Source organism: Myotis nattereri, assembly GCF_964212035.1.
Source record: "Myotis nattereri genome assembly, chromosome: 18".
Taxonomy (NCBI): Eukaryota; Metazoa; Chordata; class Mammalia; order Chiroptera; family Vespertilionidae; genus Myotis; species Myotis nattereri.
Window position 1 is genome coordinate 37,812,396 of NC_138093.1, and position 24,730 is coordinate 37,837,125.

At 47.9% G+C, this 24,730-nt stretch overlaps 1 protein-coding gene across 1 annotated transcript; it reads right to left on the bottom strand.

Annotated features, from left to right (window-relative positions):
• Positions 1-15,228: 15,228 nt before the first annotated feature.
• LOC308534331 (Fc receptor-like protein 2) lies at positions 15,229-22,023 on the bottom strand. The gene is made up of 5 exons (XM_081112811.1): positions 21,694-22,023; positions 21,183-21,461; positions 19,820-20,107; positions 19,107-19,385; positions 15,229-15,950 (listed from the first exon to the last, which is right to left on the bottom strand). Exons 1-5 carry the CDS (start codon positions 21,863-21,865, stop codon positions 15,622-15,624), a joined length of 1,347 nt encoding a protein of 448 aa, XP_080968937.1. The 5' UTR covers positions 21,866-22,023; the 3' UTR covers positions 15,229-15,621.
• Positions 22,024-24,730: the final 2,707 nt, after the last annotated feature.

Consider the following 24,730-nt stretch of genomic DNA (forward strand, 5'->3'; position numbering starts at 1 on the left):
TGATGAGGGAGAATCATTGATCAGCTGCCTCCTGCACGCCACTGGGGATCGAGCCCGCAACCTGGGCGTGTGCCCTTGACCGGAAGCGAAGCTGGGACCCTTCAGCCTGCAGGCCGAGCTCTATCCACTGAGTAAAACCAGCTCGGGCTGCTTTGTTTACTTTTTAAAATTTGTAACTTGCTATGATTCCTTTACCCATTTTAAAAATAAATTTTCACTTCTGTATCTATTTTTTTATTTTAAATTTTGTATTTCTTTTAGGGACACCCGCCCCCCTCATAGTACTGTATACGCTCTTTAGGCCCCATAAAATTAGATTCATCTGTTTACAGCATTGGATTTTATTAAGATAATGCTGAATAATAATTAATACTAATACTAATAATAATAATAATAATGATGGTGGCAGCACTTTTCCTTAAGTTTACTAAGTTCCCACAGTATTCCAGGTGCTTTACTGTGAATCTCAGTCACCCATCTAAATAACTACTTGCTTTCTCCATTGGAAACCACTTGCTTTCTCCATTTCACAGATGTCAGGTAACCTGCCAAGGTTGCTCAGCTGGAAGGCTGCAAAGTCTGGATACAATTGTGATCGTAAGAAACATTCAAACCTGTAGAGAATTTTTAGGGTTTATTTGAGCCAAACTGACGGCAATTGCCAGGAAGCAAAATCTCGATGAATTGAGAAAATGCTCCAGAGAACGGCAGTTTGTACCCTATTTTATACGGTGGAGAGGAAGCATAGAGGAGTTACATGAAACTCATTGGTGACAGATTGGGGAGGCTGCGGAGGGGGGGGGGGGGGGGGCGGGGAAAGCATAGAGGCGGAGGGGACTTAGAGGGGAGGGGCAACCTCGGGGATTGGATAAAAAGCAAAATGATAGACACATACTGCTTTTCCATAGGTGGGTGTAGGGTAGTTAACAGTCAGCCATTAACTCAATAACAATGGAGCGGATTTGTGTTTTCCGATCTGGTGGGGTCCCTGTGCTTTGAGGGGTCTGGAGAAAGGGAATTATTCTGACATTCCAAAGGTATGTTAGTGTAGATGCAAAAAGACAACCGACAGGCTTGGTAGAGGTGAAAATTGACCTTTGTCAGGGAAAATTTCTGGCCTAGGACATGGACTGCCCACCATAAAATGATTTTCGTTAAAAAGTTTTCATTTCAGCCCTGACCGGTTTGGCTCAGTGGATAGAGCGTCGGCCTGCGGACTGAAAGGTCCCAGGTTCGATTCCGGTCAAGGGCATGTACCTTGGTTGCAGGCACATCCCCAGTGGGGGGTGTGCAGGAGGCAGCTGATCGATGTTTCTGACTCTCTGTCCCTCTCCCTTCCTCTCTGTGAAAGATCAATAAAATATATTTTTTTTAAAAAAAAGTTTTCATTTCAGACCCTCTTTTGTGGTTATTTTAGGTCTCTGAGTCTGTAGGGCCGCAGGCCTCCCCTGAGCTTGTCAGGGTTAGCACGTGGCCCCTTTTGGTCCCTAAGAGAGAGGAGCTGCTGCCTTCCGCCCCCAGCAACCCCTCCTCCCTCCACAGTTCCCACTTCCTCTCGTCAATGCTCTTCTCCTTTCCTCCCAGGATCCCCCAAAGAAGCTGCGCCTTCCTTCATGTCCTGTCCTTTCCCCCCACTTCTCCACTGCCCCTGGCTCTGCTTCTTTCCTGTGCTCACCCCTGCCCCTGCCCCTGCCCCCTCCCCCACCCCACCCCCCCACCCCCCGCATCAGTTCCCTTCTGCGTTGGTTCTCTAGGACTGTCATAGCAAATTCTACAGACCAACCGGGTGGCTTGAACAACAGAAACTGATTTCCTCACAGTTCTGGAGGCTGGAATCCAAGATCAGTTTGTCAGCAAGAGGAGTTCCTTCAGGGGCCTCTGCCTTTGGCTTCCCAATGGCTGTCCTCTTCCTGTGCCTTCGCCTGGTCTTCCCTTTGAGTGCATGGCTGTGTCCTATTTTCTCTTTTCATAAGCAAACCAGTCAGCTTGGAGCAGGGCCCACCCTAACGACCTCATTTTAACTTAATCACATCTTGAAGATACTGTTTCCGAATACAGTCCCCTCCTGGGGTACTGAGGTTAGGGTTTCAACATCTAAATTCGAGGGAACACAATTCAGCCCATAACACCTTCCCTGTTCAGACCAGTCGCCACCAAGTCCTGCAGACAACAAGGCTTCCTGAGGGGCCCAAAGCCCGCAGGCCCCCAGGGCACTTGCTGGTGGAGCTAGAGCAGCGGTTCTCAACCTGTGGGTCGCCAACCTGTGGGTCGCAACCCCTTTGGGGGTCGAACGCCCATTTCACAAGGGTCCCCTAAGACCATCGGAAAACACATATATAATTACATATTGTTTTTGTGATTAATCACTATGCTTTAATTATGTTCAATTTGTCACAATGACAATACATCCTGCAGATCAGATATTTACATGATGATTCATAACAGTAGCAAAATTACAGTTACGAAGTAGCAACGAAAATGATTTTATGGTTGGGGGTCACCAGAACATGAGGAACTGTGTTAAAGGGTCGCGGCATTAGGAAGGCTGAGAACCACTGAGCTAGAGAATGGGGAGAGCCACCAGGGTGCCACCCGCCAGAAGGGCAGGGGAGGCTGTAGCCAATGGCCCTGGCACTTCCTGCCGGGAAGGAAGAGGACAGCAGTGAGGAGGCGGCCCCAGCAGCTGTCCCGGCAGAGCTGGGTGGGGTGCGCACACCAGAGTCCTTCGACCACATCCCGAGTGTGAGGACCAGGAGGCTCCTTGCGGGAAACCAGCCTGCCTTACAGGTGGCTGCTGGGGGCTGCCAACCTCCTGCTTTGGGCAGTGGGGCCGGAAGCCTTGAACGTGACCCAGTTGGACCCCAGTGCTTTGTGTGACCCGAGTCGTTGGGCCTCCCAGAGGACCTGTTCCCAGCCCAGCACAGGCACAGGCACGGCCATCACAGCAGCAGGCTGGCCTCCCCGGGGCCCAGCCTAAGGGAGACCGTCTGGACAGCCACCCCATCTTGGACCTGAGCTGGGGCGGCACTGAAGTGGGGGCTTGGGCACTGGCACGCTGCCCTCTGTGCTGATGCAGTAGAGGAAGCAGCAGGTCGCCCTGTACCCGTCACAGAGAACAGTGCCCGCCTGTCCTTCCTGGGCTCCTGCACAGCCTCACCCCCAGAGCACACCCAGCCAGACCCCGCCTTTCCTCCCCCGGTTTTGAACATCTGGAGCAAAGAGGCCGCACTGGCGCTGGAGCGCGCCTCGCTGACATCCGCCCAGTGTGAGCCAGAAGGCGGTGGTCACCCACCCCTGCGTGGAGACAAGACGCCCTGCGTCAGAAACACGCTGCCTCTGCACCCAGATCAGAAGTGCTTTATGGACTCCCCACCCCCCGGAGGAGTCTGGCCCTGAAGCCCCTGCCCCAGACCCTGCACAGGGAGCCCTGGGATGAGGCCCTGTGCTCCGAGGTTGGCATCGAGCAAATCGTTGAGAATGAAGTCGGCTCGAGAAGCAGAAGAGGAAGGCTGAGCTGTGTGGAGCCCCATCAGGAAAGTCCAAAAGCCCCTCTCCCATGACACTGCGGGTGAGGACGGGGAGCTGGTGCTGTCCGCACTGCCCAAGGCTCTGTGCTTGCTGACACAGCCCCACCCTGCTGGCCTCAGACAGGACGGTAGCCTGCCCAGTGAGGCTTCCTGCAGGCCAAGCCCAAGAGCTGGTGATTGCCCCGAAGCCACTTTCCAACGCCTGCTCCCAGGACCTTCGCCTGGAAGATGGGTGGGGGTAGAGGGGGGAGGGGGAGCAGGGAGTGGCTCTTTAGGCAGGTGAAAGCCCCGCAGCTCCTGGGCCGCTTGAAGCCCAGACGCGCGTCTCAGATCCTCACCTTGTCCTGAGGGGCTTGGCAGGCGTGAGCCTGGTCTCATGTTTCCAGGGGCTGGGGGACCAAGGTTTGTGTGAATTTGAGAATCACAGACAGGTGACCAGCACCTCTGTCCTGCCTGTGAGTGTAGCTGCACCTGCGGCCGTTTCCGGGGCTCACAGAGCAAAGCCCCACCCCTGGGCCTGCCCCGTCCTCTCCCAGGGCCACAGGAAGTCCCACGTGCTGCTCCCAAGCTCTGACCAGGGCTCATGGCCCATGGACTTCTTCCTCACTCTGTTGGCGTATGTTCTTGGAAGAGTAAAACTGCCTTTCTCCTTAAAAAAATAAATAAATAAAATAAATAATGGCTAGAATCAGGGGAGTGATCTGTTATAATGAGGTTATTAAACAGCAGACCTGCAGTAAGAGAGTTCACTGGCTGTTGGTGGTCAAGGCCGGCTGCGCAGGGAAAGAGTTGGGGGTAGATTGCAGCACCCCAGCTCCAAGATCTAGCTCCTCCAAGAAGCCCCCCTGGAGAGCTCACCCAGGTCTCTCCCTACCTGCAACAATGATATGCCTAGTATTAGCAGCAGATGTACCAGAGGCAATAGCAATTTAAGTAATGACCCATTCATTATTTAATGAATTCATGAAGGAGCGTTAATATTATTTCTATTTCATGGATGAGGAAATCAAGGAAACTTACCCATAAGATGGAAGCAGCAGTGAGGGATTCTGACCCCGATTGTCAGAATCCCAATGACATGTTCTTGCCCCTACAGCAAACTGCCTTGTTGCTTGCTTTGCACCGAAAGCTTTTTTCTTTGTGTTCAATGTTTAATATAAACCTACATGTTTGTCTCCTGATCTGTACACAGGGCCTGCACTCAATAAGTGTGAGTTAGTTGAGACTATGGTCCTTGAGGAATCCTGTAATGTATCTTCTTCAATTCTGATGAATGAAATGATGAAATACTCATTCTATCTCCATTCCCTTTCCTAGAACCTAGCACGGTGCAGGGTAACAAACAGGCATTCAGTAAATATTTGTGAAATGTAAATGGCTGATAAGAAGCAAAAGAGAAGTCAAGACTGCATGGAACATTCTGGGAGGGAGGTGTAGCTGGAAGCTAGGCTGGGCCTGTGGGGATGAGCTAGTGGGACAGAGCTCCCCACCAACAGGACCCAGCCCGAGCAGCTTGGCAGCCGAGCTGAGTCTCGGCAGCACTTTCCTGCTGAACTGTTCTGTGGGGAGGTGTAATGTGTCTCTATTTAAAATTAATTTCTCAGAATCGGAGGCCCCACTCTAAAAGGCAGTGCTCCCTCGGTGGCTCCTGGCAGAATTGGAAAGCCGTAACTTCAGAGAGAAACACAATAAACCAGAAATGTCCTCCCCTGTGAGTAAGCAACTGCCTCTCTCCTGCTGAAGAGAACATTTTTTCCAGAACTTTGATCACCAAGTAACTGGTTTTCAAGTTCTTTTTTCCATTTGTTAGTGAACTGCATTCCAGTCAATGTCTGTTCTCTCTGATCGATGGGACAGGCAACCCACTTACACAGGAGAACACAAAAGTGATTCGGGCTTGGGGCTATGTTCCTGTATTTACATGTGGAGGAAGTGGCATATGATGCTTTGAAAGTGTGCAGCTAGCTGAAACACCACGATGGAGCGGACTCTAGAGGATTGTTCAGTTCAATAAAGGCTTACTGAGCATCTAGGCCAGTGATGGCGAACCTGTGACACGCGTGTCAGAGGTGACACGCAAACTCATTTTTTTGGTTGATTTTTCTTTGTTAAATGGCATTTAAATATATAAAATAAATATCAAAAATATAAGTCTTTGTTTTGCTATGGTTGCAAATATCAAAAAATTTCTATGTGTGACAGGGCACCAGAGTTAAGTTAGGGTTTTTCAAAATGCTGACACGCTGAGCTCAAAAGGTTCGCCATCACTGGTCTAGGTGCTAGGCTTAGAAGTACTAGTGAGTATTCATTCATTCATTCAACTCGTATTTATTAAGTGCCTACGATGTGCTAAGTATTGTCCTAGGCATTGGGGAAACAACAGTGATAAAAGCGGACAAAAGCAATTTCTGCCTTTATGAAGGGGAAATAGATAATATTATAAACAAGTAAGATAATATATATAATGTTAGATAGCGATAAGTACTAACAAGGTAAGTACTAAAGCAGAAAGAGAAATAGGAAATGTTAGGAGAGGTATGCCAGGAAAAGATTCACCAAAAAGGTGATATTAATAAAAATTTGAAGGAGGTAGGCATGCCACAATCTGAAGAAAACATTTTTTTAATATATTTTTATTGATTTCAGAGAAGAAGGGAGAGGGAGAGAGAAATAGAAACATCAATAATGAGATAGAATCATGGATTGGCTGCCTCCTGCACACCCCCTACTGGAGATAGAGGCTGCAACCCAGGCATGTGCCCTGACTGGAAGTCGAACTGTGACCTCCGGGTTCATAGGTCAATACTTAACCACTGAGCCACTCCGGCCAGCCCGAAGAAAGCATTCTAGAGAGGGTAGAGAGAGTACAAAGGCTGTAAGGAGGGGATATTTCTGCTGTGTCTAAGGAACAGCAAAGAGGAGAGTACAATCTGAGCAGAGAGGGTGAGGAGAACAGTGACAGGTCAGAAGGTCAAAGGTCAGAAAGGCAGATGGGGCCTTAGCGATCACTGCAGACACTGAGCTTTTAATATCATTAACACGTGCTGCCGATGGCAGGCTCTCACAGAGGCGCGATGATGACATGGCCCGACATATTTTAACAGGAACATTTTGGCTGCCATGGGTAACAGCCAGAAGAGAGAGGTCAGGGGAAGACTGCTCAACAATCAGGTCAGAATGGCTGGGACGAAGGTGAGGGCTGTGAGAATGCTGAGAAGGCGATGGATTCTGGATGTATTTTGAGGAGAAAATGGATATGGTTCATTGAAAGATTAGATGTAAGGTGTGAAAGAAAGAGCCGAGTCAAAGATGACTCTTGGGATTATGGCTTCGGTGGCTGGAAGGATGAGGCACTGCCATTGACTGAGAGAGAAAAGAATCCAGAAGGAACAGGCCTGGGCAGGTGAGCTTGGAGGACATGAGGGAAGAGGAGGAGCGTGGTTTTGGACCTGTTAAGTTTGAGGTGTGTATTACACGTCCAAGTGAAGGTAGCTGGTAAGTAGTTGGATAATGGAATCTAGAATTCAGTATAGAATGTGAGCAGATGATATACATTCGTGAGTCATGAGCATTTGGATGGTATTTAAAGCTATGAGACTGGACCTAACACATGAGTATAGATAAGATCCAAAGATTGAAGTTGGGGACAACTCCTGCTGTTTAGAGGTCAGGGAGATGAGAGGGTACCAGCAAAGGAGACTTTAAAGAAGTGTCAAGAGAAACCCAAGTGGGTGTGGTCCTGGAAGCCAAAGGAAGGGGCAATTTCTAGGAGGAATGAGTGGTCAGTTGAGCCAAAGGCTGAGACAAGGTAGTAGGTCAAGATGAGAACTGACACGAAGAAATCCTGAGTGACCTTGACATAAACCTTCATGGTAGAGTGATGGGGGTTGAGGCCTGGCTAAAGTTGGCTCAAGAAAGAATATAAGGTAAGACATTTTAAAAAAAATCAAACATTTATTCAGCCCATGGATCTGGAGGGAGGCAAATTATGAAACCACTGTGAATTATTTTTCTTAACCTTAATTTGGGTATATAATAGAATCTGTCTTTTAAGGTCATCATGAGGTGAACATATTAATGTATGTGAAGTGCTTGTAAGTAGATGCCCAATAAATGCTAGTCCTTCTAATTACTGGGTACAGACAATGAGGCAGAGATTGATGGGATATAAGGTTGAAGACAGCCAGTTCTAGAGGGACTTGTATGTCCTACTAAGGATTTGACTTCATTCTGGGGACTGGGAGCCATTGAAGGGCTTTAAGCCAAGGAACAACATGATCTGATGTGTTTTAAGAGTTTCACTATGAGCCTGGCTGGCATGGCTCAGTGGTTGAGCATCTACCTATGAACCAGGAGGTCATGGTTCGATTCCCGGTCAGGGCACATACCCGGATTGTGAGCTCCATCCCCAGGTGGGGCGTGCAAGAGGCAGCTGATCAATGACATCACTGATGTTTCTATCTCTCTCTCTCCCTTCCTCTCTGAAATCAATAAAAATATACCTTTCTTTTTAAAAAAGAGTTTCACCATGATCCAGCAATTTCACTTCTGGGTATTTATACAAAGAAATCCAAAACTCTAATTTGAAAATATTATGCACTCCTATGTTATTTACAATAGCCAAGATACAGAAGCAACCTAGCTTGGCTGGTGTGGCTCAGTGGTTGAGCATCAACACATGAACCAAGAGGTCGCTGGTTCGATTCCAAACCAGGGCACATGCCTGGTTCCGGGCTTGATCCCATAGGAAGCATGCAGGATGCAGCTGACTGAGCTATTTCTCTCTCATCGATGTTTCTATCTCTCTCCTCTCCTCTCTCTCTAAAAATCAATAAAAACATTAAAATAGAAGCAACCCAAGTGTCTATGGATAGATGATGAATGGATAAAGAAGGTGTGGGACATTTATACAATGGAGTATTACTCTGCTATAAGAAATGAAATTTGCCAATTGCAACAACAGGATGGATCTAGAGCAGGGGTGAGCAAACTTTTTGACTCGAGGGCCACAATGGGTTCTTAAACTGGACCGGAGGGCCGGAACAAAAGCATGGATGGAGTGTTTGTGTGAACTAATATAAATTCAAAGTAAACATCATTACATAAAAGGGTACGGTCTGTTTTTTTTTAGTTTTATTCATTTCAAACAGGCTGGATTTGCCCACGGCTGATCTAGAGGGTATTATGCTGAGTAAATAAGTCAGACAGAGAAAGACAAATACCATATGATTTTAGTTATATGTGGAATCTAAAAAACAAAATAAATGAACAAACAAAACAGAAACAGAGAAAAAACTGAGGGCTGTCAAATGGGAAAGGAGTTGAAGGAGTGGGTGGAAAAGTGAAGGGATTCAGAAGTACAAATTGGCAGTTACCAAATGGTCACAGGGATTTAAAGCACAGCGTAGGGATTATAGTTAATAATATTCTAACAACTATGCATGGTATCAGGTGGGTACTAGACTTATTGGGGGAAACTTCATAAGGCATATAAATATCTAATCACTACGCTGTACATCTGGAACTAATATAATAGTATGTGTCAACTGTAATTGGAAAATAAATAAAATGTAAAAATCAGGTTTATTATGGCCACCTATGGGGCACGGTTGGTTGGAAGGAGAAAAGAGTGAAGGCCTGGTTGTATATTCTTGCTCGACACTCATCAGTGGGTGTTAATTTCTTCCTTGATCCTCATTTTGTCCACCTTGGAAGTAGGGTTTAAAAAGCACATCCAAAGGGTTGCTGTGAGAAGTCAATTAAATAATAGAATGAAAGGGGCTAACCCTGTGCACGACACATAGTAGATATGCAGCAAATATTCGGCTTGATTTTAATAAGAGACTTATTCCATGGAGGAGCAAAGAGCTTGTCAGTTTCCCATCTTTCTGCTCTGTGTCACCGGGCCTACATCTCCAGAGCTTCTGGAGACATGAGAGAGGCACACAGACTGACCTCTGACCCTCATAGTCTTGCTCTCCTCTCTCCTGTCCCACTCTCCTCGCCTGTGTAGCTGTCTGTCCTCCTCTGCCTAGTATCCAGACCCTGATCACCCCCTAAGGTGCCTGGCATGTCCACGGCTAGAACCCTGTCTACAAGGCTGGAATGTGGGGAAGGCAAACTTCTGATGGCCTGGCCTTTCCTTTATCTGCTGTCTGTATCATCAGAGAACTGTTGTTCTACTAGCGACTGCTGACATATTTAGCACCTTTTGCTTCACGTTGTAATTTCACATCATCTATGTCTTATCTCCCCTAATAGCTAGCACCTTTCCAGAAGGCACGGACTGGGTGGAAATCTTGGAGGGCCCGCCTCTCCCTGCACAGCTTCTTGCTCCGTCCCTGGCTGTGGAATGAACTGAGTGAAGTTTACTCGTGCTGTGAATGAGTGTGAGTTAGTTCAACAACGAAAGATGGGAAATCATTTCTTCATTTTCCAGAGTGGGACACAAGCTTCCCAGCCGCCTCAGGCTTGCCAGGCCGAGCAGGCAGGGCCACGACCTGTGGGCCTAGAGTCGTACGCCTGACCATCTGACAGCAGTCCGCTCACTGAGCCTCCGGGTGCCTGTGAAAGGTGATGAAAGAGGCCGGAGCCTCAGTGCCCAACCACTGTGCAGGCCTCTCTCCTGACAATGGGCTTGTGCCTCTACACGCCAGCTTGAAACGCCCACAGAGAACACGCCAAGTGGCATGCTCTTCCTCCTGTTCCCTCGGCACGTGTTTGTGCTGATGTGAGAACCACAGAACAGATGTGTCTCTGGCCTCTGGGAAGGAAGCCCAAAGGAGCTTCAGGGCTGGAGGGTGAAGGCAGCTGGCGAGGAGAGGCAAAGGCCCGGCCTTGGAAGGGGAGGCCAAGAGATGATCCTGCTCAGCTCTCAGGTTTCAGATGCTATTGTTGCTCTGGTGATGCATTGACATGGGCACCTGAGGCCTGGAGGGGGGAGCGTGCAGGGCAAACCCGGGGCGCATGTGCGGAGGGGACGGAGGCAGGGCTGCTCAGGCCTGCTGCACTGCTGTCGCCGCCATCTGCTTCCGGCCGGAGGTGCTGCTGGTGATGACGAGAGGATGTTGGGAGAATGATGTCATCCCGGGACAAGGTCACCTGGGAAGGTCAGTGTGGATATGTATGTTGTGCGTGTGTGTTTGTGGGTGTGACCCACTCTTCAATATTCAGGTCCTCTGCCCACTTCTATGATGCCACTGCCAGGATTACTACCAGTAGCGCTGCTACTGAGAGTAAAACTGTAATAACAACAGCCAGGCACAGTACTAAGTATATGGCACAGGTGGCTTCTTTCAATCCTCAAAAAAATAGTTTTATTATTACCCCCACTTCATAGCTGAAGTGATTAAAAGATAAAGAGGTTTTAGTGATCATCCATGGCTGCCTGGCTAATAAGTAAGAGTCAAAGTTTACACTTGGGGAAAGCATTAGGTGTGTTCAAAAATCTCTCTCTCTTTCTCTCTCTCTCTCTCTCTCTCTCTCTCTCTCTCTCTCTCTCTCTCTCTCGTTGTCTCAGTGGCACTCAAGCACAGCTATATAACTTTCTCTGGCCAGTGTAATGGCAGTGGAAGTGTCACCTTTTTATTTTTATTTTAAAAATATTTTTATTGATTTCAGAGACGAAGGGAGAGGGAGATAGAAACATCTCTCTGATGAGAGAGAATCATTGATCAGCTGCCTCCTGCACGCCCCCTACTGGGGATTGAGCTTGAAACCTGAGCATGAGCCCTGACCAAGAATTGAACTGTGGCCGAAACCGGTTTGGCTCAGTGGATAGAGTGTCGGCCTGCGGACTGAAAGGTCCCAGGTTCGATTCCGGTCAAGGGCATGTACCTGGGTTGCGGGCACATCCCCAGTGGGGGATGTGCAGGAGGCGGCTGGTCGATGTTTCTCTCTCATTGATGTTTCTGACTCTCTATCTCTCTCCCTTCCTCTCTGTAAAAAAATCAATAAAATATATTTAAAAAAATAAAAATAAAAATAAAAAAAAAAGAATTGAACTGTGACCTCCTGGTTCATAGGTCGATGATCAACCACTGAGCCACACTGGCCGGTGGAAGGTTCACTTTTGACCAGCAGCTCCAGGAGGCAGATTCTGGGGAAAGGATGATGGCGAAGTGGAGCAGAGTCTCAACTGAAATTCAGCGAGTCTCTGAGGTTGTAAGCCAAGGAGATTCTCATGCTCATTATCACAGCACACAGCCAAGCCCATTTTTTTTTAATATATTTTATTGATTTTTTTAAAATATATTTTATTGATTTTTTACAGAGAGGAAGGAAGAGAGATAGAGAGTTAGAACATCGATGAGAGAGAAACATCGATCAGCTGCCTCCTGCACATCTCCTACTGGGGATGTGCCCGCAACCCAGGTAAATGCCCTTGACCGGAATCGAACCTGGGACCTTTCAGTCCGCAGGCCGACGCTCTATCCACTGAGCCAAACCGGTTTCAGCACCAAGCCCATTTTGACTGCGTTGAATCCAGGCCTCTCTGACAGAGTGAAGACTCTTAAGCTTCACACTTTGCTGTCTTCCTCAGTTTCTCCAGCTGATTTAGCCATTTCCCCAAGGGGCTCAGCCAGCGCTCTCAAGTGGCACTGATCACACTGTATGTCCATTTTCTTCTCCGGTATTAGACTGAGCTCACAGGGGCATAGGTCTCTGTTTTTGGCTTCCCAGCATTTAGCGCAGAGCCTGGGATGCGGGAGGTGCTGGAAGCCTGCTCACTGAGAGAATGTAGGCAAAGGACTCTGGGTACCACAGCTTCCCTGAGGACAAAGCTCCAGGTGGCCAAGAAGGCCAGCCCACCCCTGACCCACACTCCTGTAAGGTGACCAAGGAGGGTAAGTTGTTTCCAGGAACCTCGTCCCTGGGCACCGTGGCAGGTGGCCTGGCAACTGGGGAGTCTACGCAGCTGGCTGGCAGGATTCATCGCACCCTCTCCAGGCCGCAGCAGTAAGCCAGGCGGCGTGAGGAATTTACCCCACACTGTGGCTCCGCAATGGCACGAATGAGTACTTTACAAACCCCATTAAGATGGTTCAGAATTAGTTATTTATGGAAAAGTTTTTAAAGATCTGAAGCTTAATCATTTATCCCTCCCAATATTTAGCCTAGATCATTGGTAAATCATTCACTTACTGCACATTCTGGAGTGGTTTATGGCAATTTAGCAGGTTGATCTTAGAGGTTTTTTTACGTGTCCAGTAGGTGGTGCTATAGCACAAACTTTCTGCTCTGCGATCGTCAGGGGGCAGTGCCACTTCGGTCATGGGAGATGCCTGTGCCTGCTGCTGGTGGTGCCGGGCGCCTGTGTTTGGCCCTGATGTGCTCTCTAGGCTTCCCCGCGGCCTCTGCCGGATTCCACCCCCAGGGGCCGGAGAAGAGAGGGATCCACAAGCCTGTGGTGCTGCCTCCCCAGTCGTCATGGCCACTGCGGGGCTGGGCTGTTGAACAAGTTGCAGGGTTTTGCTGCCAAGAGAGGGAGAGAGGGGACCAGCTTCTCGGGTAGGAATGCGCTTCTGCCCTTTTTCCCCTCCAGGTCACATGTGAGGGTCCCAGCCCTTCTCCTCCACCACTAAGCCGCTGGGGCCATCCTGGTGTCTGTGCCGCTGTCTCTGACCCAACACCGGCTTCCCCCACTCCTGCCAATGCACCCGCCTTCAGTGTGCGGTGCCTTAGGACACCTTTTTTATTGATTTCCGAGAGAGAGAAGAAGGTGGAGAGAGGATCAAACCCGCAGCCTTGGTATGTGTCCCCAGTGAGAATCAAGCCTGCTACCTTAAGTGCATAGGACAACACTCAAAGCCACTGAGCCACCCTGGCCGGGAGTTCACGAAAGGTCTTTCTGGGCGGTGAGTGTCTAATTTTTTCCTATCTGGGAGGAAGTTGGGCGGAGTATTATCCCTGGCAATACTTTCCCGGCAGAGATGATTGTGGGGAGCCGATATAGGGTTAAGCCTCGGACTGACCTGTGGGCAAAGTCACAAACAATTCCCAGCTTAGAGGGCACAGTCCTCTTAGCATAATTAGGCTTGACTTTATGACACTCCCTAGATCTTATCTGGGAAGCTAATGGGCTGAGGAAGTGCAGGAAGTATAACCATGGTGTAAACAAGTGAAACTCACAAGAACAAAAACAAGTGAAACTCACAAGAATAGTGTAAACAAGTCAAACTCACAAGAACTGTGTAACTAATGGAAACCACTACCTTGTTTACCTCTCACTATAAAATAAAGGCTCAGCTTGCCTTGGGATCTCTCTCTGTGGCCTCAGCCAGGCACAGGGAAGATCCACAGAGACTAAGGAAAGCTAGAGAGTTTTCTTCGCCGACTCCGTCCACACCTTTGGGAACCCCTGGACCCGCTGGGGCTGGACCCCAACAGATGATGGGTTTCAGAGAAGGCTGCTGTTCATACAGCTGATGACTCGGAGGAGGCAGACCCCAAGCTCTGTCAGTCGGCTCCAAATCCTGGATCCTTTCCTGTGCCCAGTGCCGACTCCATCACCCTGATAAGCCACAGCTCCTTGCATGTTCCTAAAAATGGGCATTGCCTGGCCGGCGTGGCTCAGTGGTTGTGTCGACCTATGAACCAGGAAGTCACAGGTTTGATTCCTGGTTGAGGAACATGTCTGGGTTGCAGGCTCCATCCCACATGGGCGTGCAGGAGGCAGCCACTTAATGATTCTCCCTCATCATTGATGTTTCCATCTCTTCCCTTCTCCGTTCCTCTCTGAAATCAATAAAAAAATATATTTTTTAAAAAAATTAATTTTTAAAAAGTTGGGCATCGACCCAGTACTTCAAAAGCTTCTTCTCATCACTGGCCTCTCAAAGGCTGATTGTGCTCCTGGCCCGTGGGATGAGCTGCTCCAGCAGAGCCTGGGGCCCGGGCTGAGGGAGGTCTCACTCCCTTTCCGTCTGGCACAAGCCTTGGGAGGCTCTGGGATATGCAGTGGGATTTCTTTCATTTCCCTTCATCCACAGGGAGCTCTGTTTCTACAGTCTGTGGCCTGGATTCCTTGATAGACCTGGAGTCTTTCCAACATGCATCCCACCCTCTACCCCCAGCCCCATTAGCATTTAGGGAGGAAAAAAAACACTTGGATTTTTACTTTCCCAGTGTTGCTCCTGCTTTTGGATTTATATTGATAAGTAGATTTTTTTTTTTTTTTTAGGATAAAGAATTCACAAGCGCTGATGGGATTATAGAACAACAACAAATATTTTTTATTTTAAAACTAGAGGCCTGGTGCACAAATTCATGCACAGGTAGGGTCCCTCAGCCTGGCTGGTGATTGGGGCTGATCAGGGCCATGGGAGGTTGGCCAGCCAGGGGGAGGGACCACGGGAGGTTGGCTGTGGGAACGCACTGACCACCAGAGGGCAGCTCCTGTGTTGAGTGTCTGCCCCTGGTGGTAAGTGTGCATCATAGCGACAGGTCATTTGGTCATTTGGTTGTTTGGTTGCTGAGGCTTTTATAGAGAGAGATTATAGTGGATATTTGATATTATATTAGTTTCGAGTATACAGCATAGTGATTAGACCAGGGGTGGGCAAACTTTTTGACTCGAGGGCCACAATGGGTTCTTAAACTGGACCGGAGGGCCGGAACAAAAGCATGGATGGAGTGTTTGTGTGAACTAATATAAATTCAAAGTAAACATCATTACATAAAAGGGTACGGTCTTTTTTTTCAATAGTTTTATTGATTTCAAACAGGCCGGATCCGGCCCGCGGGCCGTAGTTTGCCCACAGCTGGATTAGACATTTATAAAACTTATGAAATGATCCCCCAATAAGTCTAGTACCCAGCTGGCACCCGACAGAGTTATTACAATACTATTGATTATATTTTCTATGTTGTACTTTACACCTCCATGATTATTTTGCAGCTGCCGATTTGTACTCTTTAATTTCTTCACCTTTTTCACTCAGTGCCCCAACCCCCTCCAATTTGGCGACCATCCGTTTGTTCTTTGTATCTATGAGTTTATTTGTTTTGCTTGTTGATTGTGTTTTAGACCCCACATATGAGCGAAATCACATGGTACATGGCCGAGTGACATTCCATTGCCCAGGCCCTGCCGTCACACACCTTCACACACGGCGCCCGCATCCTCGTCATGCCCACAGTCGAAGGTTTCGATCTGCTCACACTCCGCCAGTGCCCCCTCCGTCCCGTTGCACAGGGCCACCTGGATGAACACGGGCTGGGCCTCCTCGGCCAGCGGCGGGTACAGCAGGCCCGCAGGGGTGTGCTTGGCGGCTCCGCAGCCCAGCTCCCGGCACAGCACGGCCACCTCCTTCAGGCCCCAGCCGTCATCACAGACAGTGCCCCAGCGACCGCCCCGCTCCACCTCCACTCGCCCTTCACAGCCGTGAGCACCGTTCACCAAGCGGGTCTTGGGTGGGGGCTCTGAAAACAGAAGGGGTCAGACAGCGTTCAGAAATGTGCTTACGGTAGTTCCCAGGGTTAGGAGGGAGGGCTTGCTGGTGGTTGTGTGTGTGGTGTGGGCTAAGGGGCTCGCTGAAGGAGGGAGTCACCGAGTTCTGGCTCTGTCCCACTGCCTGCTCATCTCATAGCATCATCCAACCCACCGAAGGCTCCCACTCAAGAGCCCCGGGGAGAGCCTTTGCCCTCTGATAATACAGGAATGTGGGGACACACCGATTTATGGTTTGGTTCTCATGGGCTCGAAAAGATCCTGGAAAAAGAGAAGGAATGGAGACTAGGGAAAGCCTTGAGTTCAACTGAGTTACTCATTTTCCTTTTGAAAACTGCACCAGACGCTGTGGATCACTTCCTCAATCACAGGTCCAGCTTCATTCCAGAGGGAGGGGGGTGAACACGTGACTCAGACTTGTTCATCTCTGATCTCCACCTGTTTGTTGTTGGTTGGTTGATTGGTTTTAAGTTGGAATCGTTTTTTAAAAGACTCTTTTCTCTAGGAGCTCTAGCAGAAAGGGGGGAGGTAAGCCTAGCGCTGCCGTCAGTGGTCAGCCCTGTTTGTGTGAGAATGAAGGGAGTGGAGAAATTCAGGGGCAGGAGGGGAGGCAAAGACAGAACGCTTGCATCCAGTTGCACATTGAGCCATGCCCATTGCTGATACTAGTTGGCCTCACAGGAATAGCTTCCAAAGCGTTCTGCGGTCGAAATAAAGTTATAAATGCATTTATGAGAAAACAAATAAAGATGAAAATTTTATATGTGCTTAAGAAATTAAAGAAAGAACAACATAAAATAAATTTAAAACAAAAGGAGGAAAGTTCTAGGGAAGATAAAAGAGCAATAAATGAATCAGAAAACCAAAAGCCAAATAGATTTTAATACTAATACTAACTCTGGCTGTTTAAAAAGTGCAATGTAATAGACAAATCTCTGGCAAATCTTATTAGTAAATTCTAAGAGATCACACAAACTATAAATGTGAAGAGATCATAATAAAATCTGACAGCTACTTAAAAATTAGATAATATGATGGTCAATAGTATGTGATAAATTTGAAAATTTAGATAAAATTCCCCAAGTCTTTAAAAATATATTTTTTATTGATTTCAGAGAGGAAAGGAGATAGAGAGAGAGAAAAACATCAATGATGCGAGAGAATCATTGATCAGTCACCTCCTGCATACCCACCCTGGGGATTGAGCTGGAAACCTGGGCATGTGCCCTGACCTCCTGGTTCATAGGTCGACGCTCATCCACTGAGCCACACTGAGCTGAATTGCCCCAAGTTTTGAGCAAAAGTATCCAAATTATTTTTTCAAAGGGTAGGAAATTTGAAAAGAAAAAGGAAAAAAAGATTTGATAATGAAGGTAAAAATCTACCAGGCTCAGAAAATTGTTAGGCTCAGTTCCAAATACTTTTAACTAGTAGATAATCCAAATGTTGTTTTAACTGTTTTACAGAAGACATGGGAAGCTTCTGAAATGATCCCTATGAGGCTAACCTACCCTTGAAACCAAAACTAGATGAGTACAGCTCAAGAAAGGAAACACACATAAGAATACAGAATTTTGAAATAAAGTGTGAGCAAGCTATATGTCCTACTATCTATGATGACTTGATGCTAAGAGGGGTTTACATCCGGAATTCAATAATTATTCCCCATTAGTAAACCTACTAAATGTCCTTTGCAATAATAAATTTAAGAAAAATCTTACGACTATTATGATATATTAAAAAGAAGGGCAAAGAGCAAAGTTTCTTGATTCCTGTAGCCCTTGCCTAGAGTTTCATTTTTTTAAAATATATTTTATTGATTTATTACAGAGAGGAAGGGAGAGGGATAGAGAGTTAGAAACATCGATGAGAGAGAAACATTGATCAGCTGCCTCCTGCACACCCCCTACTGGGAATGTGCCCGCAACCAAGGTACATGCCCTTGACCAGAATCGAACCTGGGACCCTTTAGTCCGCAGGCCGGCGCTCTATCCACTGAGCCAAACCAGTTAGGGCTAGAGTTTCATTTCTGTGTGTGACCTATTAGCTGTGGGACCTCAGACAAGTGACTTGGTCTAAATCTTATTTATTAGTAAAATGAGGGTTGTTATGGAGATTAAATGAGATAATCCTAGTAACGTTTTGAATTCCAGAATCTGGTTTGTTCATGGTTTTCTACTTTTTCCTACATATTTATAAAGCTTAGTCGTATGTCCTTACCCACTGTGAGCTGAGTGTCCCTATCTCAGTGGTACCTCCCTCCTCCCTCAGGGATGTAGCCATGCCTCACTGTCAATGCTAACTTATCCCAGCAAAGTGCCCTACAAATGATGTAGTATCTATTTCACACACATCCGATGATGTAAAGTAAAAGGGAAACCGAAAGGGGAAAGGGGAAGGCTGTTGTTAAGACCAATGGAAAAGAAAGCCTAAAAGAACAGATGGACACTCTAGTTCAAGCATGTCAAACTCGCGGCCCACAACGAATATGTTTGCAGCCCAGCCAACATAACGGTATGTAAGAAACGTTTTAATAAAAATTTCATAACTTAATTTTTACAATACCCTGTTAGACATCATTATTAATAATGCACTACAATGTTCGCTAATAACTGATTACTATCATCATATCGAATTCATTTCCCTTACGCGCAGGCGCACCATTTCTCTCCACTAATACCAGCAGTGAATATTTTAGCAGCCGATGGCCACGTCATTAGTCTTGGACTGACTTGTTTGGTGTGCAAACAGGAAATATTTCGCTTTTGGAGAACAAGAAAAATAGGTTTATTTGTGCGATGCTTATTAATTTGTGCAGTTATTCAGTATCTGGTAAGTTAGTGTTCAAGAAAAAATATTAATTTTTATTAAATGTTCTATTATTTTATGTTAACGATGACTCGTTTATTTCAGCCCATTTTATTCAGCATGTCTCTATCGAAATAAACCTACGTTTCTATGAACATTGAAGCTTCTATTTATTTGGCCCGTGCTAGCCTTTGCGTTTGACATGCTTGCTCTAGTTGAACTCTGATTCCCCGAGGGACAGGGAAATTCAAGGACCCATAAGCCGTTGCTTGACCTAATTGCCAATGGTCCCCGGGAAGAAGATATCCGACATGGCCTACCTGTGACGTTGAGTGCCACCTCCTCACTGCGCCGGGCGCCCAGGCCGTTGTTGGCCTCACAGGAATAGTTTCCAACATGTCCTCTGGTCAAAGAGAGGCTGAAGGATGCTCTGCCCCCAGCAGGCGCCGAGACGTTCCCCAGGGAGACATTGTTGTGATAAAATGAGTACAGAACCGGGGGGTGTGCCCTCCTGTCTTCACAGTGAAGCTCCACCGTGTCCCCGATGAAGGCGTGGGCCTCAGGAGCGCTGAGGGTGAGGACAGGGTGAGACGCTGGAACTGACGGAAGTAGAAGGGTCCATCAAAGAGGGTCTCCCCTGCTAGAACCCACTTACAACCCCCTCCACCCCCTCCCAAGCGTTCTCACAGGTTCTCCCCAGCCCGTGGGTTCTTTCCCACCATCGTGCCTCCCAGTTGAATGCTGCAGAGCCCGTTTCAGAAGAGCTTTGACAACCTCTGCTGAGCAATTCTGAAAAATGTGCCTCTGGCCGTGCCGCGGTCCCTGCCTGGTCCCTCCCACTGTCATCTTCTTTAGCTCCTCTGCTAATGCTGCCGCTCCCACCGCCACGCCACCACCATCATGGCAACAACCCTCCAGTGCGCTCCACCTCTTCCTGGCCCTGTTCCTGGCCATCCTAGGGGCATCCTTACTGCAACACAAGGAAACTGGCTCCCGTTGGAAGTTGCTGGCTAACCATGAGAGCGGTACTTACTTTTCACGGTGATGTTCACCACCTCGCTTTGGATAGGGCTGTGGGTGTTGTCAGCTGTACAATAGTATCCCCCCGCGTGGCTCTCCCTGACGTCAGGGATTTCCAGCTCTGATCTCCAGGAACGCTGACTCTTACTCCCCAGACTCTCCCCTGTGTCCGCTCGGTGCCAGGAGAACGTGGTTTCCCCTGTGCCTTCGGCCACAGAGCAGATTAAGACCAGCTCCTTTCCTTCAACCGCCTGCCCACCCTGGGGCTGGGTCTCCAGGAGCGCGCCAGACACGGGGATCCCTGTGTGAACACGAGATGGCAGATGAGGACCTGGTGAGGAGGCCGGGCCAGCAGCTGAGCTTTACGGCGGGTGGAATGGTTGGAGTGGATTTGTATGCCGAGGAGGGCTCTTGGTGAGGAGGGAGCATGCTGAGGGCTATCAGGCAAGAGCACCCTGAAACTCAATCTTCTAAAAATCTGACCTCTCACTGTCTGCACACTTACTGGCCCTCTCTCATGCCTGCAGCCCACGGCGATCCTCCCTTCTGAGCTCCTGATGCACTTGGGACAGAGGGAGTGGGGGGGACACATGGGCTGTGCGCCCTCACCCAGCTCTGCCACATGATCTTGGTAGGTCAGTTCATCGCTCTGAGCTGCAGTTTTCTTAGCGATAAAGTGCGGATAATCATACCAGCTGCACAGACTTTTCATAATGATAAATAGACATACCTGTATAAAGCAACTGCTGCACTGCAGAGATTCTACAATTGGTAGCTATTATGATACCACTCTCCACTGGCAAAGTTGAGATAGGAAGTGTAGCAAGGTGGATAAAAGGGCATATACCCCCCTAGCTAGTTTTGCTCAGTCGATAGAGCGTGAGCCTGTGGACCAAAGGGTCCTGGGTTCGATTCTGGTCAAGGGTACATGCCCAGGTTGCCGACTCGATGCCCAATAGGGGGCCTGCAGGAGGCAGCCAATCAATGATTCTCTCTCATCATTGATGTTTCTGTCTCTCTCCTTCTCCCTTCCTCTCTGAAATCAATAAAAACTATATTTTTTTAAAGGGCATATCCTGCCACCAGGGTGCTCAGGTTCAATTCCAACTGTGCTACTTACATGCTGTGTTCCCTTGGGCAGGTCGCTGAACAGCTCTGTGCTTTGTTTCCTCGTGTGTCAAATGGGGATGGTAATAGCACTTACTGTATAGATACTGTTCACACTTCAGTCTTTCACAGGGTTCTGGGAGCACTAAATTTAAAACTGCTCTGAGCAATGCCTTGTACTCGGTACATTTCTATTAGTCTTCTCCTCTCCAGAGATTTCTGAGTCTCGGAGGGGTCCCTCCCCAGCCAGCCCAGCCCCTGACACTCACTGTGCACCTGGATGTAGGACTGACGACTCCGCTTTGAGACACTGCGCGATGCTGTCATTGCCTCGCACCAGTAATTTCCGGAGTCTTCTTTCCTTAATGCTAAGGTCCAAAACCCGGAGGAGCTCCGGGATTTTAAGGTGTGGCCGTCCCTGAAGAGGGAGTACTGAAGCGGGGTCCATGACCTATCCGAGGGGAGCCGGGTATCACACGACAGGGTCACCGAGGTCTCCTCCACTGGCTGCAAGGAGCTGACTGTCAGGGAAGGTGCCGGAAACAGCTCTGAAGGGAAGAATTAAACAGAGACCCCCGTCAGGGAGCTGTGGAGCTCCCGTTGAGAAGTCCCTTGTCTTCTCAGCCCCAGTGAGCAGGACACACAAGCCCCAGACTCCAACACACACAGACACCCCCAGTTCCTGCCTCTCTGGGTGGTCTTCCCTGCCCTGCAGCCTGGGCCACCCACACAGGCCCTACTTCTCCCCAGACTTTTCCACTTGAATAGTGAGACCCTCACCTCGGACAGTGAGCCATTGAGAGCGTGATTCTTCTGTCTCCTGAAAGAAGTACAGTAGTGACTTATCTGACTTACAGTAATAGGAGCCACTGTCACTGGGTCTTGCATTGGAAATGGTGTAGCTCGAGGCGCTAGAGTAGGTGGCTATCCGAGAGCCATCCTTGTAGTACATCAGTTTCTTTATTTTACCATTGTCTTCTCCAGAGCACCTCACAACCACCCTGTCTCCTTCATAGGCATGGCTTTGCAGATCGATGCTGAGCCAGTCTGCAAAAGATGCAAAAGTACCTGTACCCACAGGGCACGCCCTGCGCCAGCACTCTAACACCTGTTCCTATAAGAAAAGACAGCCCGCGCGCACGCACACACACACACACACACACACACACACACGAAGCCAGGCAGCCACAGATTCCTTAGAATCTCCTGGCCTTTCTGGCTTCCCTGCTCAGCAAAGGTGAGCTCTATTTATTCATTTTTTTTCCTTCTTTTAAAATATATTTTTATTGAGAAACCAAGATGGCGGCATAGGTTAATGCCAAAGATTGCTGCCTCGAACAACCAATCAAAAATACAACTAAAAGATGGAACGGACATCATCCAGAACCACAGGAAGGCTGGCTGAGTGGAAATTCTACAACTAGGAGGAAAGAGAATATCATACCCAGACTCAGAGGAGGCGCAGTGCTGAAGTAAAATACTAAGGTGCAGAGTGCGCACGGAGCGGGCTGGCGGCAGGCCAGGAGGGAGTTTCAGACTCTGAGCTCCAGATCCGGGCAAGTCTATAGGGACCCAGACTCAAACGGGAGAAGCGGGACTGTCTGGCTTCGGTTGGAACTCGAAGGCAGCTTTCTCTCCGAGGTTTGCAGTGGTTGCTGGGACTCTGTGAAGCAGAGCCCCTAGGGACGGAACTGAGAGCAGCCATAACTGCTCGCTCCGCCCACCCTGTAGATCCCCGGGGACCTGCCCCGCCCAAGCCCTGCCCAGAGCCATTTGCCGGATAGCCTCAGGCAAATGCTAGATTAGCACCGCCCTAGAGATCCAGCACAGAAGCTCTCCCACTGCAGACACAGCTGACTCTCATAGCCAGTTGGCCTGGAGGTCAAATCACCCCCAGTATTGCCGACAACAATCAAGGCTTAACTACAACAAGACTGTGCACAAAGACCACAAGGGGGTGCACCAAGAAAGCATAAAAAATGCAGAGACAAAGAAACATGACAGAAATGGAGGATATAGAGCTAAAAACCGCAATTTTAAGGTCTTTCAATAATTTTCTAGAAACTGCCCATAAATGTAGTGAGATCCTCAAGAAATCTAATGAGACCCTCGATGTTGTGATAAAGAACCAACTAGAAATTAAGCATACACTGACTGAAATAAAGAATATTATACAGACACCCAACAGCAGACCAGAGGAGCGCAAGAATCAAGTCAAAGATTCGAAATGCGAAGAAGCAAAAAACACCCAACTGGAAAAGCAAAATGAAAAAAGAATCCGAAAATAGTGTAAGAAGCCTCTGGGACAGCTTCAAGCGTACCAACATCAGAATTATAGGGGTGCCAGAAGATGAGAGAGAGCAAGATACTGAAAACCTATTTGAAGAAATAATGACAGAAAACTTCCCCTACCTGGTGAAAGAAATAGACTTACAGGTCCAGGAAGCGCAGAGAACCCCAAACAAAAGGAATCCAAAGAGGACCACACCAAGACACATCATAATTAAAATGCCAAGAGCAAAAGACAAAGAGAGAATCTTAAAAGCAGCAAGAGAAAGAAACTCAGTTACCTACAAGGGAACACCCATATGACTGTCAGCTGATTTCTCAACAGAAACTTTGCAGGCCAGAAGGGAATGGCAAGAATATTCAAAGTGATGAATACCAAGAACCTACAACCAAGATTACTTTATCCAGCAAAGCTATCATTCAGAATTGAAGGTCAGATAAAGAGCTTCACAGATAAGGAAAAGCTAAAGGAGTTCATCACCACCAAACCAGTATTATATGAAATGCTGAAAGGTATCCTTTAAGAAGAAGAAGAAGAAGAAAAAGGTAAAGATACAAATTATGAACAACAAACATGCATCTATCAACAAGTGAATCTAAGAATCAAGTGAACAAATAATCTGGTGATCATAATAGAATCAGGGACATAGAAAGGGAATGGACTGACTATTCTTGGGGGGGAAAGGGGTATGGGAGATGCGGGAAGAGACTGGACAAAAATCGTGCACCTATGGATGAGGACAGTGGGTGGGGAGTGAGGGCGGAGGGTGGGGTGGAAACTGGGAGGAGGGGAGTTATGGGGGGAAAAAAGAGGAACAAATGTAAAAATCTGAACAATAAAGATTTAATTTAAAAAAAATTAAAATATATATATATATTTTTTTATTGATTTCAGAGAGGAAGGGAGAGGGAGAGAGAGATAGAAACATCAATGATAAGAGAGAATCATTGATTGGCTGCCTCCTGCACCCCCTCCCCCTTACTGGGGATCAAACCTGTAACCCGGGCATGTGTCCCTGACTGGAATCGACCCCGGGACCCTATCCACTGGGCCAAACCGGCTAAGGTGAGCTCTATTTCACTTAGTGACAGACATCTTCTGTCTTCTACACATCCTGCTGGTTTTATGTCTGTTTTTGATTTATTCAAGTGCCATCAATTTTCTGGACTAAATATGCATGTAAACCAATTCCACTGACATCTCCTTATCTCCATTCCAGATGACCTCCTGTCCCTGTGACAGTCGCAATTAACTTTCTCTGCATCTCTCATCTCTGAGAGACTCGGCCCAGCAGTAGAATTCAGAGACCTTCCCTTTGTCATTCTCCCTAGACGACACCATCTGGGCCCCTGAGACGTCAGCCCGGGAGTCTCAATGGCAATTATTTAGAATTTTCTACTGGAATGCGTTTGGCAGAGGCTTCTGGGAACCTGCTTGTTGGGGTCATTCCCTCCCCTTGGAGGAGAGTGGTCGGCAGAGAGCGAAGGAGCAGCACGTGGTAGTGAATCTGCCCTCGCAGGAAAAAAG

What these genes read in the sequence shown, in the direction of transcription:
- LOC308534331 (XM_081112811.1), bottom strand. Translation starts at nt 21,865, where the DNA reads ATGTACTACAAGGATGGCTCTCGGATAGCCACCTACTCTAGCGCCTCG. An exon ending in GTCCTACATCCAGGTGCACA is followed by an intron (nt 20,108 to 21,182) that starts GTGAGTGTCAGG and finishes GTGTTCACACAG; the next exon opens with GGATCCCCGTGTCTGGCGCG. An exon ending in GGTGGCACTCAACGTCACAG is followed by an intron (nt 15,951 to 19,106) that starts GTAGGCCATGTC and finishes TTCTGTTTTCAG; the next exon opens with AGCCCCCACCCAAGACCCGC.